Consider the following 15,327-nt stretch of genomic DNA (forward strand, 5'->3'; position numbering starts at 1 on the left):
AAACGTGTCCGTACTAACACTACATGATTTACCTCCCTTACGTGTTAATGGCATGGAGCTTAGCACAGCAACAACTGTACCTTCAGCTTCTACAGTTCACTGTCTCGTAACATACTTCCAACCATATCATGAAATATGTATGCTGCTTCGTATTCGGGAGGTCACGAGTTAAAATCTCGGCCTAGAGACCGGCTATTCCGTTTGAAGTTTTATGTGCTTTTCCTCGGTCACTTATGACAAGTTTTGGGGGTATTAATGGTACTTCAAAATGGGCTAAATTCAACATCAAGTGTTCTTCAACCTTTGACATGGGTGAAGAACACCTTATAGTCCCGTCCATGTCGGTCTGTCGCGATTTCCTTAAGAGGCAAACAGCCTACATGAGCAGAGGTCATTGTTGCACAACAATGGAAACCTATTGTCATTTATTTTAACTGAGTTCGCCATGTTTGACACCCCTGGGCCTCTACCGTCTCATATTAGATCCTGCCCTCAGGAGAACCTGGATGCCCCCGAGGGGTTTTTCCTCCCACGGGGCTAGACCACTTTCGGGGGATTATTTAACCCCTGAGGCTTTGCCGCTCAGGCTCAGAACCTTCCTCCAAGATGCTTCCTTCATGGTTGCGGCCTGATGACCGGCGATTGTTCTCCCGGGGCTTTGCCCCACGGACCACATTTCCCTTGCCTTGGCCACCATCATAGTTGCAACATACGTACTGTCATTGTTGGCACACATATTTCGCAATGCAACAATGACCCGTGTGATGTGGCGTAAAAACACCTTCAGAATATCAATGAACCCGAAAGAGTACGCCTTTTCTATCATTTTTACCGATTATACTCTCATTCGACGATACGTAGCTTCAAATTCTGACAGCGTTGTAGTAAATAAACCACAAATAAACAATGTGTAAAACCTGAAATTAGGTCACAATCGTCTTGTCATTCATCATTCGACATTATAGTCTATAAAACCTATTAAGGTGGTATGAAGTCATTAAATAAAGCAAGAAATATCATGCAATGTTACGAAAGACACATGATGCCTCAAATCTGAGGTTCGAACCCCGGTGAGTACATTCACAGCGTCACAACCAAGACGACAATAACCGAAAAGCACACGCAAAGTTTATTCACGCCCTTCGAGGTTCTGGAATTGTTGTGTTCGCTGCCCTCGGTCGTATCACATGAATTCAGGCAGTTCTCTGTTTCTGAAAGACGACTCACCATTGTCGCGTGAAGGGCAAAGGACAACTTGGTTCCCCACACTTGAAAGGTCACAGAATCCATTCCCGAGAAAAGCAGCGACACTTTCCGTCCTTTTTATAAACCAGTCGACTTGTATAAACAACCGGTTTTTGTTCTGTGTTCGAAGGCAACATTTCACTGAAACGCTGACATTTTAACAGCACACAAGTCCAAAATGGAAATAGCACACTTGATTCACTAACAACTATTTTATTTTAGCGTTATAACCAATACGGCTAATTGCATTATTCATGGCCAGACTCCCGTAGGATAAAACAAAGCACTTGCAACTCAAACAATAGGGTCAAATGATAGGATGAATAATGGGACGATTTTAAGGAAATATCACGGAACTTTCATGGAGGGACTGCGGAAAAATGACGACAGAAGTTTCAGACCTCCCGTATGGAGAAGCGGAGGAAAACCTTCACGCGTTCTTAACCTCGACAATGAGATGGAGCTGAGTGTCCAGTTTCACGCTCCAGCCGCGTTACCCATTGTGGATACACGACTGGGAGAACTGCAGAGTCGATATGGAAATCGAGGCGAAAGTAACAAGTTAGAAAATGTACGCAAACTGTGACAATTCTGACGCGTTCGCCAAAATTTCCGAATTGTGGGAGCGACGTCAGAGTTATCTCAGGTCAATCACCTTTGTTCTCAGCGCCACAATATCTATGCTCATTTAAACAGCTCCCAAAGTCTGATTTTTCACTCATAAAATCAAAGGTATTCTTCATATAGTACAGCATGTTCACTACTAAAACTCAACGCAAGTGTCTTATTCCGATTCCCGGAAGGAAATGCTACAAAAAGGAAAGTTTATTTCATTGTTTAAATGGCGTGATATTTGTCTTCTACCGGGGAAAACACTGTAACGCTTGGCGATGAGTCAAGCACTTCCAGCCGGGAGCCGGGAAGTCACAGTTGCGTTCAACTTTATCAGTGAACGCACGGTTTTTGACAGATGACAGTCATTCGGCAGTAGCAGTCAAGTCATCGGACGCAAATACGATCGAATTTAATTACAATATTTGAATTATTTCATAAGAATAGAAAGTGTCTTATTATTCTGGGTAAACAACTGGAGAAATTGTGAATTCTTTAGTCTAAAAACAAAGAGGCTCTAAACCCACAAACAAACAAACACACACGCACACATTGTACTAAACGGAACTGATAACAAGGTAGCCACTCGACATATATAACTGCTTGTCTACAAATCTGATTTTATTTTAAATTGCAAAATGCTCTCACGCGGACAGCGTAGATCATTCATGTTCTTACCAAAAATAAATGGAAATCAGTTTTTTCTACTATTCTGACTCTTCTAATTCCAATCTGTGTTACAAACATGCTGCTTTCCATTATCTATTGCGTTTATTCCACCCTTCTTCAAGGAATAGCAAAACGATGCTAGGAAGATTGTTGAATTCAACTTTTATAACAGAAAACATACTTTAACTATTTACACTGTAACGTCAATTCAAACAGATAATAAATTTTGTAGGAACAAATAATAGCGATTTTACACTAAACTTTCTACATGTAACAACCACAACATACACGATACAACGATATAACCACTTTAGTGGCTCACATGAGAATCACCACTTTAAAGAAATCGTAATCAAGGCAGGAGATACTTGTCACGAACAGTAAACATGTAAAGGCAGTGGTTTGGTGCTGATGACGAATGCTGAAACTCTGAGACGTCAGTAAACATGAATGAATACGGCATCGCTAGGTGATAAATGGGCAACTATGTATGGAAGTGACATACAGCCATGTCTCAACATGCAATGTACAAACGGAACGCAGAAAATACACAGCAATGCACGCATGATTTATTAATATTTCCACATTCGTTTCCACTACACTGCCACGTAAATTTTTGTTAGCGGAAGTCTGACACCTTGGGATTCAGATTTTGCAATGATACGATACATAAACTGAGCATACGGGAATACTAATTTGTAATATGGCATTCTTTGAATATGACGTTCTATAATGGCTTTTAAATCTGAACATGTAGCATATTTGAGAGATTCGTATGTCTTTTACACAAATTTCAGAATGCCAGAAACTTTGAACACAATTCAATCACCAAGTCATATAATAGGAATTGCATACGGGCGCCTTCGAGTACATGAGGAGGATAATATTAAAACTGAGTTTAAATTAATGCAGAGTGAGGATGCGAACTAGATTAATCTAATTCGGCATAGGGTGTAGAACAGAAACAACCGGTATTCCTAATCGAGAAATCTTGTTTTCGGCGTGGAAAAAATTAACAAACTTGTAGAACGAGATTTATCATCACACAAAAACAATCTGTACTCCACACAGCGCTAGTGGAGAGACGACTGCCTTCTGGGATGTTGTGTCGTGTAGTCCCATTAAGTTAACCAGTCAAGGCGATGAGTACTCACTGTCCTAACCCTGAAGGAAGCAAGGACCTCTGAAACGTCGGTAAAGTTCTACTAGACTACACGACGGAAGAACCCAGAAAATAGTAGTCTTCATAACGCTGTCATGAGAACCTGGAAAGTCACCAACGCTAGTGTTGACAGGTTCTTAGCATCAATCTGACAGAAAAGCGGAAAATTAATTCGAATGTTATTATAAAAGCGAGACTTGATGATGCTCAGGCTGGTGGAGGTTATAAAAATTATGCGGTAATTTGGTAAACTGTAAGGAACCACCCACAAGGCAGTTTAAATACAACAGTTTGGCCCAAATAAAATTTCAATTTTCGTTTGTAAGACAACAGAAAAAAGACAGTAATAAAACAATTTCCATTCCTTATTCCAAACATACCGGGATCGAAACTTCTGACGTAAGTTTCGAACCCAAACACTGTGTGAATTAAATCCATCACAAGGTCTCCAACGAGAATCACCCTCCTTCCTCGTCTCGTTACTGGTGATCTAGAAGCTATTAATATGCAAATTTTACTAGCCAACACATCATTGTAAAAGCATACCAAGAGCTTAGGATTCGCTTTCAAGTTACCGAAATTTGCACTGTATACAGTACAAAAAGAACAAATCGCAGCTCATAATAAAACGCAATACTTGGATGGGGCCTGTAAGAGTAGGCGAATTTCGTTTATGTAGAAGAGTATGCGTAAGTCTGATAGGAGAATTTAAAAATTTGAATAACTTTAAGAGATGCGTAATCAGAATAATGCCTTTACGTATAGAATTACACAGTATCATTTACAATGGAAAGACTGGTGGATAAATTTCAGCACTTCACATATCTAACACGCTTCACTTGACCATATTACTCATGCAAAACAGAGAGAGCAGTTTATCATGAGACCGATGGTTTTGAAACCTGAGGCCGGTAGGACAGCTGCTTCTTCCCGAAGAAAAAATCACAAATCCCTCGCTGGCTCAGACCAAAGCACAGTAATTATTCGAGCAGAGGATATGAGCTGTGAAATGACGTAAACTACAGCAATGAACAAAGAGATTTTTATATACGATACTTTTCTAAGGAAAAAGTCGAAGAAAGTTTCCTGAAACTTCAGTGCCTTCCAAAGGAACAACTCACAGAAAGCGGCGAAATTTCGTGCAACGGAGTGTTAGACAAGAATAATTCGAAAGAAAGACACGTGCTAACAACAGAAACGCTTCTAATATTTGAGCTCGATTAGAGGAAACTCGAAAATTCTGTTACGTGTTTTTTGATCTTCAGTGCAAAATGTGAAGAAATATACACCCTCTGCTACGAAATTGTTAAAATCGCTACCCTACAAAATGACAGCAGTGCATAGTCTCCTGTCTCCAGACTTTGAAACAAGAATTCGATATTGCATGTGGTTTCAGGCTGTGTATGTTTTCTTGATCAAGGATGTAAGTTTTATTCTGATCAAGCGTCGCTTATATTAAGTAAACAGTCAAAAATATAAATACTGGTCCATAGGAAAATCCTCCATCTGTTTGTGAAGTGCCGTTAGACGGTGTGAAAGTCGTAGTGTGGGACTCAATTTGTGCTCCAAGAATAATAGCTCCAATGTTTTCAGGAAGCAATAAAACCTACGCTGTGTAAGATTAACTGACGGAAGACAAAATAGCGTATGGCCCACAAAGTTAGTAATTATATAGATATATTACCTGGATTTTTAGAGAACAAATGAATAAGATAAGGGCTGTGACCTGCCCACTCAACTGACATAAATCCTCGTAAAAGATAAGTGTTTGTGAATAAACCTGATTCACTACAAGAAATATAAGATAATATTCGGTACGAAATGCCAATTGTTTCAAGACAACTCCGTTGTGATTCTAGAGACGTTTTAATTTTTCAAGATAAGAGATCCGCAGAGAAGCAGAAGGTCGGCAATCTACTTTGAACAACGGTACGTCATATTGTACAGGGAAAACGAACAGCAGATAATCGAACTAATTATAAACTAGATACACTAGAAACGTCGCACATTACAGGTCTGAGATTTGACGTTGCCACGGCGTTAAAAATATCGATTGTTGCCATGTAAGCGTATTGAAAGTTTCCAACGTTTTTCCTTCGCCCTGTAGATGGAAGTGGCACGTTATTCGAAAACAATAACCACAAACAGACCATAAGGCGTAAAACCCAAAAGACCAATAGACATTATAGACCTAGTTTTATTTTTCCTCAGCTCAATGATGGTTTGGAGTTCGTCATTTTCTGAACAGGTCATTCTCGTGTTACCGACGAAGCACAAAAATCTGGTGTTATATAAAATTCCAAAACCCTTAGGCCAAAATCTGGATTTTTCTCTCTTCAAAGTTTAATAACTTCTCTGTTCAATACCAGATATAATGCCTGTAACGCAAGGCTTAACAAGTAGAAACAGGTCTATGTTTGTTCTTAGTCGCATGATTTCTTGAATTCTCTATTCAGTTTAGATTAGGTTAAGTTCATTCTGGGAACATTACGCCTAAATATCGTTTAGAATTTCACAGAATGTTCGTCCCATACTTTGCCAAAAATTGATACACAATGCATAAAATTCTACTGAATTACAATATTTTGCCTGAAATATTGTGAACACTGTTACACAAAGACTGGTATTGGATGATCTAATATCGGTGAAGATGATATGAACAGAGTACGGGAGGCGTCTAAGTTCAGCCTTTTTCAATGTACTACTCTGGCGTACGTTTGGAATGCTTAATACGAACCTATAAAACAAGTTAAATCCAACCAGCATTCAGCCGAGTACCTCCAGAATACAAATCTGATGAGTTACCACAGAATCAAGCCTGTTTGGTGACATAACACCACAATTAACGCATTTACACTTCGGGATTCGAACTCGTAACTTGTAACCAAAAGGGGTGTAAGTTATTTGTAGTCAGCCATCTGCTCACTTTGAAAACAGGGCTCTTCCCACATCAGAGTATTCATTATACCCTTCCCATACACAGGATTTGGATAACTCACACTCCGTTATCCATGTCTTTCTCAGCGATAACCTTAGGATGGATAATAATGGGAGGTTCAGTAAGGAACCAGTCCTGGTTTCAAAGACGTTTCTTTGTCATCAGAACTATAAGGGAACAGCCTATAAACCGGTGTCCATGACAAGGTTAACGCATTCCAACAACAACGTAATGTCAAAACGGACTTAATATCAGGATGCTGTGGTAATAGCTGAATAGAACTGGCTATAAGCTGGAAAACGTGTTACACACTTAAAACGAGTATCCGGTTTTATCCTCCCTGCCCTCTACATGACTTGCAAAAAGAAGAAAATATAACTTTCGCAAACTTCCAGCAATATTTTAGCTGACGTGCAATTTCGCATTGTTTGGAACCGAGGGTTGTTTCAGGTGGTCTGTGTTTCCTACCTCCCAATTCAAAACTAGATTCTTATACTACGACCAGTCTTCATTAATCACACTGTACGAACACTGAGAAAGAACCAGAAAATGACCATCCTCCCTCCTTTGTAAGGACACCATTCACATCAAGTCATCACCAACGTTCAGTGTGGGAAATATACGATGTAAGTGTAGTCAATGTATTTCATATTTATTTTACAGTTGTGTAAGTTGCGCTTTTTCGAGCAGCCATTTTAAAACTAACAAGTTCGAAAACTGATGCAGAACGTAATAATTCTGGCGCCTTCACTCTGTTCTTGCCTGTAGATTTTCAGGTCGTGAATATAGACTTTTTCTTAATAATCTTGAAAATAGCAGAACCAAACGAAAAAAGTGTATTCGGTTTAAAATACGTCCTTCAGTTTGCTAACCAACTTTTATTCGAAACATTTTTCGTTGCAATAATTATTTAACAAGTTACGCTCGAGACGCGCCGAGAATGTCTTCACGTAAAGTGGCCTTTACCCTCGTCCGGTTTTAACAAAAGCTGCAATTTTTCGAGAAAAATCAATAAAACCGACAAACATAACATTTCACAAAAATCCGTTTACCTATTCTCGATTTTATTACATGTGGGCATACATATATGGCGGACCGACCGGTGCCCCAAAAATCAGTCTGGACGTGGTGGATAAGATAAAAATTCCTTTCGGGAATCGAACTCCGGTGACTTCCACAAATCATAGCTACAAAGTTACCATCAAGGGGCGTCAGACCATCGACAGGCCTACAATTTTTTTGTATTAATATTTATGTAATAACCAGAGAAAACATGCAGAATAACACTGATGAAACATTTTTGAGGTCCTGGGTTATTGTCGCGATGTGGTCAGACTAAGTCTCTAAAAATTGCGGCAGCTAACGGGTTCCCGAACCTGCCAGTATCTCAAGACTACATAGCGTGGAATAATGAAATGATTATTGACCAATAAATGGAATTGATATGGAAGGAAGCTATCGTGACGTAATTTAAGTTAATAACCCAGAAGAAACTGAGGGGAGCCGTGGAAACCCTCAGTCGGGACAACCGTTCTCCGGGACGATAATTCTGGAACTAACTCATGACCACATTCTTCAACTTCCTTCCTGGTTCTTAATTTAAAACCACGTTACATTGACACCACTGCAGTTAAGAAAGCGTCGTTAAATAAATTACGAAGGCAAGAAGCGAATATCACATTATGCAAAGGCGTTACTGAAGTTTCATAGATATAAGGAAAAGAAATTTCAACATCGAACGATAACAAACATGTTCTGGCTCAAACTGCCAACTGGTTATTTATTCCCTGCTAATCGTAATTCTTCCACCGCTGCGTACTTATCTATCACTGCCCCGTGAGTCGTCTAACAGCTTAGACCAAGCAGAACATTATCATACCCTCCGCTTCGGACCCTGCATTTGGCTCGGTTAGGCTCGTCGGTCTAGCAAACAAAACCTAACGATTTCTGCGAACACTGTTCCTATGGGGTAAACGTTGTCAATCTAATCACCAATTTAACCTTCAAAGGGCGAACAAGTCCCATCAAATGCCGAAAAGGGTTTGAGAAACTTGTAGAAATTTGTCCAGAAAGAGCAAGCTCTTAGTGGGGTATCTAGTACATATTGGGTTTCACTGAAGTATTCCTTAATGATCATCAGAGAAATATCATCTGAAGGCAAAATAGCGAGTGAATTTGTAGGTAAACGTTTCTAAGGGACATACTGCCTCCACTTCTGCCTCTTCGAAACGTTGGTATTTACCTACAAGTCCACAAAGCGTTGCAACCCTGAAGATCAACATCGAAATCTCCAACGCCGTTAGGATCTCAGATCTGAAAGTCGTATCACTGCGCTGTAAACAGTTGATCAAAATAAAGAGATTCATTGCTACGTTGAGAAGGTGGTACTCACCTTCTTGAAGTAACCGCCATGTAAGCGCATGTGTCCGTTCAGCGCGGGGATATTCTTGAACTTTCTATGGCACAGGTTGCACTCAACGGGTTTGGGGTCTTGTTGCTGTGGTTTCGCTGAACCCGCGCTGTTGGCGCCACCCCCAGTCTGAGGGTGCCCACTGCCACCGCCATTCGCCTTGCTTCCAGCGCCAACGCTTGAACTCTGAAACAATGGATAATTACACATTCCGTGACGAGCTTATAGGAGGGGTTAGTGCTGAGTTTCTAAACGTTTTTTCTATCTCAGAACGAGACGTCACATATCCCTTAGGCGAGGATTTAACTTTATCTAAAACTACGTGTAAACGTGTATTGTAACAAGTTAGGAAATATACGCAATCCGATCGCCACAATCTAACATTTGACCTTTGAGAATGGCCGTGAGAAATGGGGAATTCCCCAGAGTCATTTGAGAGCGCGGAAAATCATGCAGTCTTCATGTAAAGTGCCAGACGGTTATCGTTTTCCGATTGTGACCGAAACTGGAATTATCGACAAATTTTAGTCAACTTTCCAATTCAACCAAAGCTTATTGATGTCATGACAAAAAGAGCTATGTAGAAAAAAGAAAGTGGTGTCAAATTGGCGTTTTACCGTTATAAACTCATGATAAGTTAAGTAGTCTAGACTTTTAAGCCCTTTCGACCTCTACATATGGTAATGCACAAATATATCTCACTATCTTAGATGGTTCTTTATGTATCCCCTGGAAGTACAACACTCAGGTCTACTGGAATTGGGATGACAAACCTCCACTACGAATGTCCAGTACATGAAGGAAAGGCTACTTAGAACGCGTAGATGTAGATGGGAAAATAATATTTAAAAATATATTTAATAAACAAGGTGGAACTGAGTGGACTAGAATCATCTGGCTCAGAACAGACCAGTGGCCTCGGTAATAAACCTTCAGGTTACATAAGAAGAATGATTCTTGACTGTCTATGCGACTAATAGCTTCTCATGAACTCTTGACGGTGTTATGACAGAAAACTTTCTTTGCATCGTCTTTTCTATTCTGAAAGATAGTTTTAAAGTACTGAATTATGTAGAAAAGTTACAAGAACTAACGAATAACAAAGACCCAGATCATCATATATTAAGTTGTGCCGATTCCAGAGTCAAGGCAAGTTTTTATCTTGATGGAAACTTTCTCGCTCTGTAATGGGTACAAGAATGATTATGTACATATTTAATCCCTAGTATTTTTTATGCCGACGTCGTTCGTCTGGATATCAGGGTGATTTATTTTGGAAATTTAAGAGGCTTACCGTTCGCACTGAGGGCAATATTAGTCCTTTATCCAACAGCCAACCAATGATCACGTGACAACGAAATTAACTTGCTATGGCGGTAGTAGGCGCAGATCAAGGCATTTTTTACGGATCACGTGTACACTGTTTATAGGCTCCGGACGACCCAGAAGAAAATTAAGATGGACATTGGGAAAGTAACTTAAAAAGCTGAGTGGTGAATTGAACTGGTTCGTGATCGTGTTCAATAGCGAATTCTGGTAGTAGTAAGTGTTGATCAGTCCGAACTCTGCTACACCGATGCTAGTGGGATAATTTTACTTCCGGAGTCTCTTCCGCAGAACTTCTAACGCACATTTCGCATCTGAAAATTAAATAATGGGTCTCGAACCTGAATCCATTTTATAGAAAATTCTGTGGTAGCCCTAAGATGTACCACTAGGCAGTCTGCCTGCTCTGTGGCACTTCAATTTCGTGAATAATATTGCGAAACAGTTCATCAGATCATGGCTACGTCCAAACCATGTTGCTAAAGAGAAGTCTTCATAAATAACTTACAGTATTTCAGTTAAATGTTGACAGGATGATATCATGATCTACATCTCAGAAGTCTATCTTCAGAGACATTTATAACCTTGTAAAGCCAAGAGCTGAGAATTTCATAACGAAGATATGAAACAGACCAATCCCATTTACAGCCACACAGCTGTTTAAAGCCATAGACGGAAAAGTGATCAATGGATAGCATTCAGTGGGATAACTACATACGTTAGCAGTTATTTATGTTAATTAAATGTAAGGGTATATAATTACATAAATGAACGGACAAGTCAAGTCATATTAATACAATTTTATCTCTTCACGATGCATTACATTAAATCACTTTTCGATTCATGCGATAATATTTACAACTGAGAATCCAGACAATTAACTGTTTAATCTGTAGCTAATTTTGTATACCCTCTAGATGAAATACCGGTATTTATTATTTTTAACAAGTGGTTCGGAAGTCTTGTCTGTCCTTGGAGGAATAAACAGTTCATCAGAACTGAGAACGACTTTCTGAAGCACGATTAAAATTATCCCAACACCCTCAATCAAACAGTAGATACTAGAATGTCTGTTCAAACATTTTTTGAAAATTTAATCTAAGACGTTACGAAGCATGATAGTCTTTTATTAGGATTTGTCTTCAATAGTAATACAATTTATTGCAGCATTATCTTTGCAGATGCGGATAATAGTTTAGATTCTATACCATCAAATGCCAGGATAATTAATAACAAAATTTGTAAGAGATCAGCCCTCTGATATCTTAAGTGCATAGGTTCAAGACTCGGGACTAGACCCCAGATGTGTTGGTGACAGGCGACTGCACCGTTACTTCTACAACAAACCTGAGGACTACGCTGTACGCACCTCAAAATTAAAGTATTTTTCATTGATGAATTAAAAACGCTATTGAATTGACGTAGGATTCCGTCAGAAGTTGTAATTCTCGATGGCTTTGATGACGATGAGTTTAAACCCCTACACAGCCACGTTTTCCAGAATATAATAGAATGATTACCAGAAATATCTCCGTCCAACCATTAGTGACAAAGTTAAATAAATCGTCACCTGCTAACAACCAATCGGGTTATTTTGAAATTTTAATGACAGAACTTCGCTTACTTTTTGTTGGTATTAATCTATGCTCTGTCGTGCCGGGGTAAATAACTTTGCGTTCACTTGCACGGGTTACTTCTACATTCAACAGTTCAAAGCTTGGAAAGTCTGTAGGGATAGATGAGAAAACAGTAAAACGTATACATCAAAATCGCGAGGACAAGAACTCTTCTAGATCAAATCTCCATTATCGCACGAGTTACAATTATTAGATCATTATAGGAAATTCGCAACATGTGTTTTATAGTCCAAGTTCTTTTTTGTAGTGTTATTACGCCATATTGTTGTTTGTTAAACTTGTCATACGATTTCAGTGTACGCTCTCTGTACGGGTTTTGTGTTGCAAACATAAACTATAACAAGCCAACAATAAACTAGTGCCTGTTTTTGACCAGTTCATGTACATATATTATAACACAACACCAATAACGTCCTTGATCGTCTTCCAGACACCCCCCCACTGTTTTACCCCAAAACCTTACACTCTCACAGTTCTCAAGACGGAGGAAACCCTAACCTCATAAATCCGAATCCGAACCTAAAAGTCGACACCGAGGTGGAATGACAGCAGGTTCTATTCGGCTACGTCAGCCTAAGTTTACAACATTGAGAACACTAGGCCATCCGAGAACGGTAGAGGTATAATGTAAGAGACCGGCTTTTGTCTGGGAACGCGGAAAACCATGGAAACGGCCTGAATAGCCGGTCTCCGGGCAGAGATTTGAACCCGGAACCTCTCAAACACGTAATAGAAGTGTTAATCAGATAACCACGGCATCTGGATCTAGAACTACAGGCTGAAGAAAAATCATTTAATTTTGAGTTATGAAATTATTTAACAATCCTGCAACAATTAAGGTATGTTATGAAGAAAACGGACCGTGCAAACGAGATTACATAAGTTCAGTTTAGTAGTAGTGTAGTTAGCACTGAGACTGCATTATGACGCATGTAAAATGCGTCTTGATATAAGACATGATTATGTTTCAAGATAATTTTCTCTTTCTTTCAGCACGCTTTCAAAGAGCGACAAGTAGTGTTTGTTTTGGAATGCATTTACCGTGAAGGTCTTACGTGTTAAAAGCTATGCATATTTTGAACTTGTGGATGGCAGACACAAATAAGAAGACAAGGGACAAAAGATAAAATAAAAAAAAAATTAAGAGTTTAGTTTATATTAAAGAAGACAATAAAAAGGATTAGAAGAAGGAAAAGGAAATAAACGAAATATGATTTAGAGGAAGAGAAGGAAATAGAGGAGAAGAGGAAAAGGAGAACGCGAAACGTAACGGAAAAAGAAGAGATTAAAATTTTGTGCCTTCTTTCAGAATCTCAAAACATAAAGAAACAAACAACGTGGAATCGATGTGCGTAGGAGCAATGTATTTCGATGTTGACATTCTTTTAAGATATTGTATCGAACAGTCGATAGGAATGCTGACATTTTTAGAGCACGGACTTGAATTTATAGCAAATTTAGGTGGTGTCAGAAGACATATAATCGTGCTTCCAGTCACCATTTACAAACAAGGCCAATTAACATAATCAATATAACAAGAAAGGCACCAGTGCTGAAGTAATCTTCTTATAGTTCAATCTTTATACCTTCCACAAAGAAGAGGCATTTCTGCCATCACTTAAATAGACAGAAGCCTTCTTTTCCGCATAATTGCTCCCCCGTCAATTTTACTGAACTCATAAATTTACTTAACTTCTGTAAACCGAGCACTTTGCTCTCTTGTTTCTTGCTGGGAAGGTTCTGGGTTCTAATCTCGGCCCATGTACCGGAGTGCTGACAGGATTTATTGGTTTTATTTAGTCTTTCCAAGCAAATGAAGGTAAAGTGACTTAAATTAGGCCACGACCGCTTCCTTCCAAATACTTTCCAATTCATCATTAAATCATCCGACGCTATGTAGTCAGAGCTACGGAAAGCGCCGTTAAATAAAATATAAATATAGAAACAAGTACAATTCTTGGGGACCAGGAGGCAGAAGAATGTTTTATTTTTTATTAAACACGGTTAAGTAATTTTCTTGTCAACTAACGAAACTTATAAGAAAAGTAATTTAGCAAAAGTAATAAAGAAAATGTCGACCCCAACTCATTTTATAAATAGCTGAAGGGTTAAAACAATTTTGTTCTGGTATCTGAGAGCGGCTAATCGATTACGGAGAACACCTACAAAATCAAAATACCAATTAAACTCGTTATTTCGAAATTAAAATGCACAATTTGACAATCGGTCGGACGGACAGACAGACAATTGGCGAAGCTGGGAGAGGGCGTTTTAAACCATGATACGTGCTTCAACGCTCCTCAATGTGTGGGTTATCTCAGTGATAGGCCATATCGGTCTCAAATTTAGACTGATCTGCCAGATATACTGATTTTCTTACGAATTTACACAAGAGCTTCCAGCTGAATGTTGGAACAGTGCCTGGAGATACACATTCCTTTCTCATTCAGCCAAGTTCAACATCCATATCATACCCAAACCACACTGAAGCCAAGTAACTTGTGAAGCTGATATAGTGCTGTGAAATTATAGAAGGATTAATCACCAAAGCAGCTTCATAGGTTGATTAAATCATGAGATTCTAGTGACTCACACATTCATCATGTTAAGACGAAGTATTGGCCCACTCGATGGTTCAAACGCAGTAAAACGAAACACTACTCTTCATCGTACAGAATATTAAAAATCTGTTATATTCTTGCATCATAACGTTTTAACTTGAGGTCCAAATACGTTCTTAATCGAATCAAATGCATGTTCTCATTTACGTCTGTATGTTAAAGTAGATTCATTATTCATCAAGTATATGTGTGTCATATGGAAATTAAAAGAAATCCGTTTCTGTGGCCATGACAGGGACTGGCTAGAAATTCATGAACGATCTGCAGTCTCGTTGCAATTCGTGGACATGTTAACCTTGAAGGTGCTTGTTATTCACCAAATGGACGCCGATAGTGAGCCCACTCAATTCAGTAGTTATAATACCAAAAGCAGCCGTCACCAAATTGCAAGCTTCAAGGACAAGAAATGATTTCATCTTCACCTACTATGTTGCTAGTTTTACTACACTACGAGATACGAGTTGTCTTCACTCCCCTGGGCTCCGCTATTCGTGTTGCAACGTTGTACGATTTTTGTGTGACCTTGAAATATTAAATTTGGCGAAGGTCACTATAGCTTATTTCCATTGGAAAATTACAGAGCAAATTACGACGACATTAATTCAAGAATTATCGAGATAGTTACCATGATGATTCTGTAGTCAAGTGTCACTGAGATAATTATGATTATGCATACTTTACGCCAAAAGTCACCTTATAGTTATGAG

General features: G+C 39.0%; 1 protein-coding gene across 13 annotated transcripts in view; it reads right to left on the reverse strand.

The window, feature by feature from the left end:
- Positions 1–15,327, reverse strand: part of LOC110830769 (uncharacterized) — a 1,002,197-nt gene that overhangs the window by 48,474 nt on the left and 938,396 nt on the right. For all 13 annotated transcript variants that reach the window (XM_087348624.1, XM_087348625.1, XM_087348627.1 and 10 more), the window contains one exon: positions 9,019–9,222. In XM_087348624.1, coding sequence (XP_087204750.1) covers positions 9,019–9,222 — 204 coding nt within the window. The remainder of the gene's footprint in view (positions 1–9,018; positions 9,223–15,327) is intronic.

The sequence above is a fragment of the Zootermopsis nevadensis genome, unplaced genomic scaffold (genome assembly GCF_977971745.1).
Source record: "Zootermopsis nevadensis isolate Lab colony 2312 unplaced genomic scaffold, Znev_1.0 Znev_ptg000013l, whole genome shotgun sequence".
NCBI lineage: Eukaryota > Metazoa > Arthropoda > Insecta > Blattodea > Termopsidae > Zootermopsis > Zootermopsis nevadensis.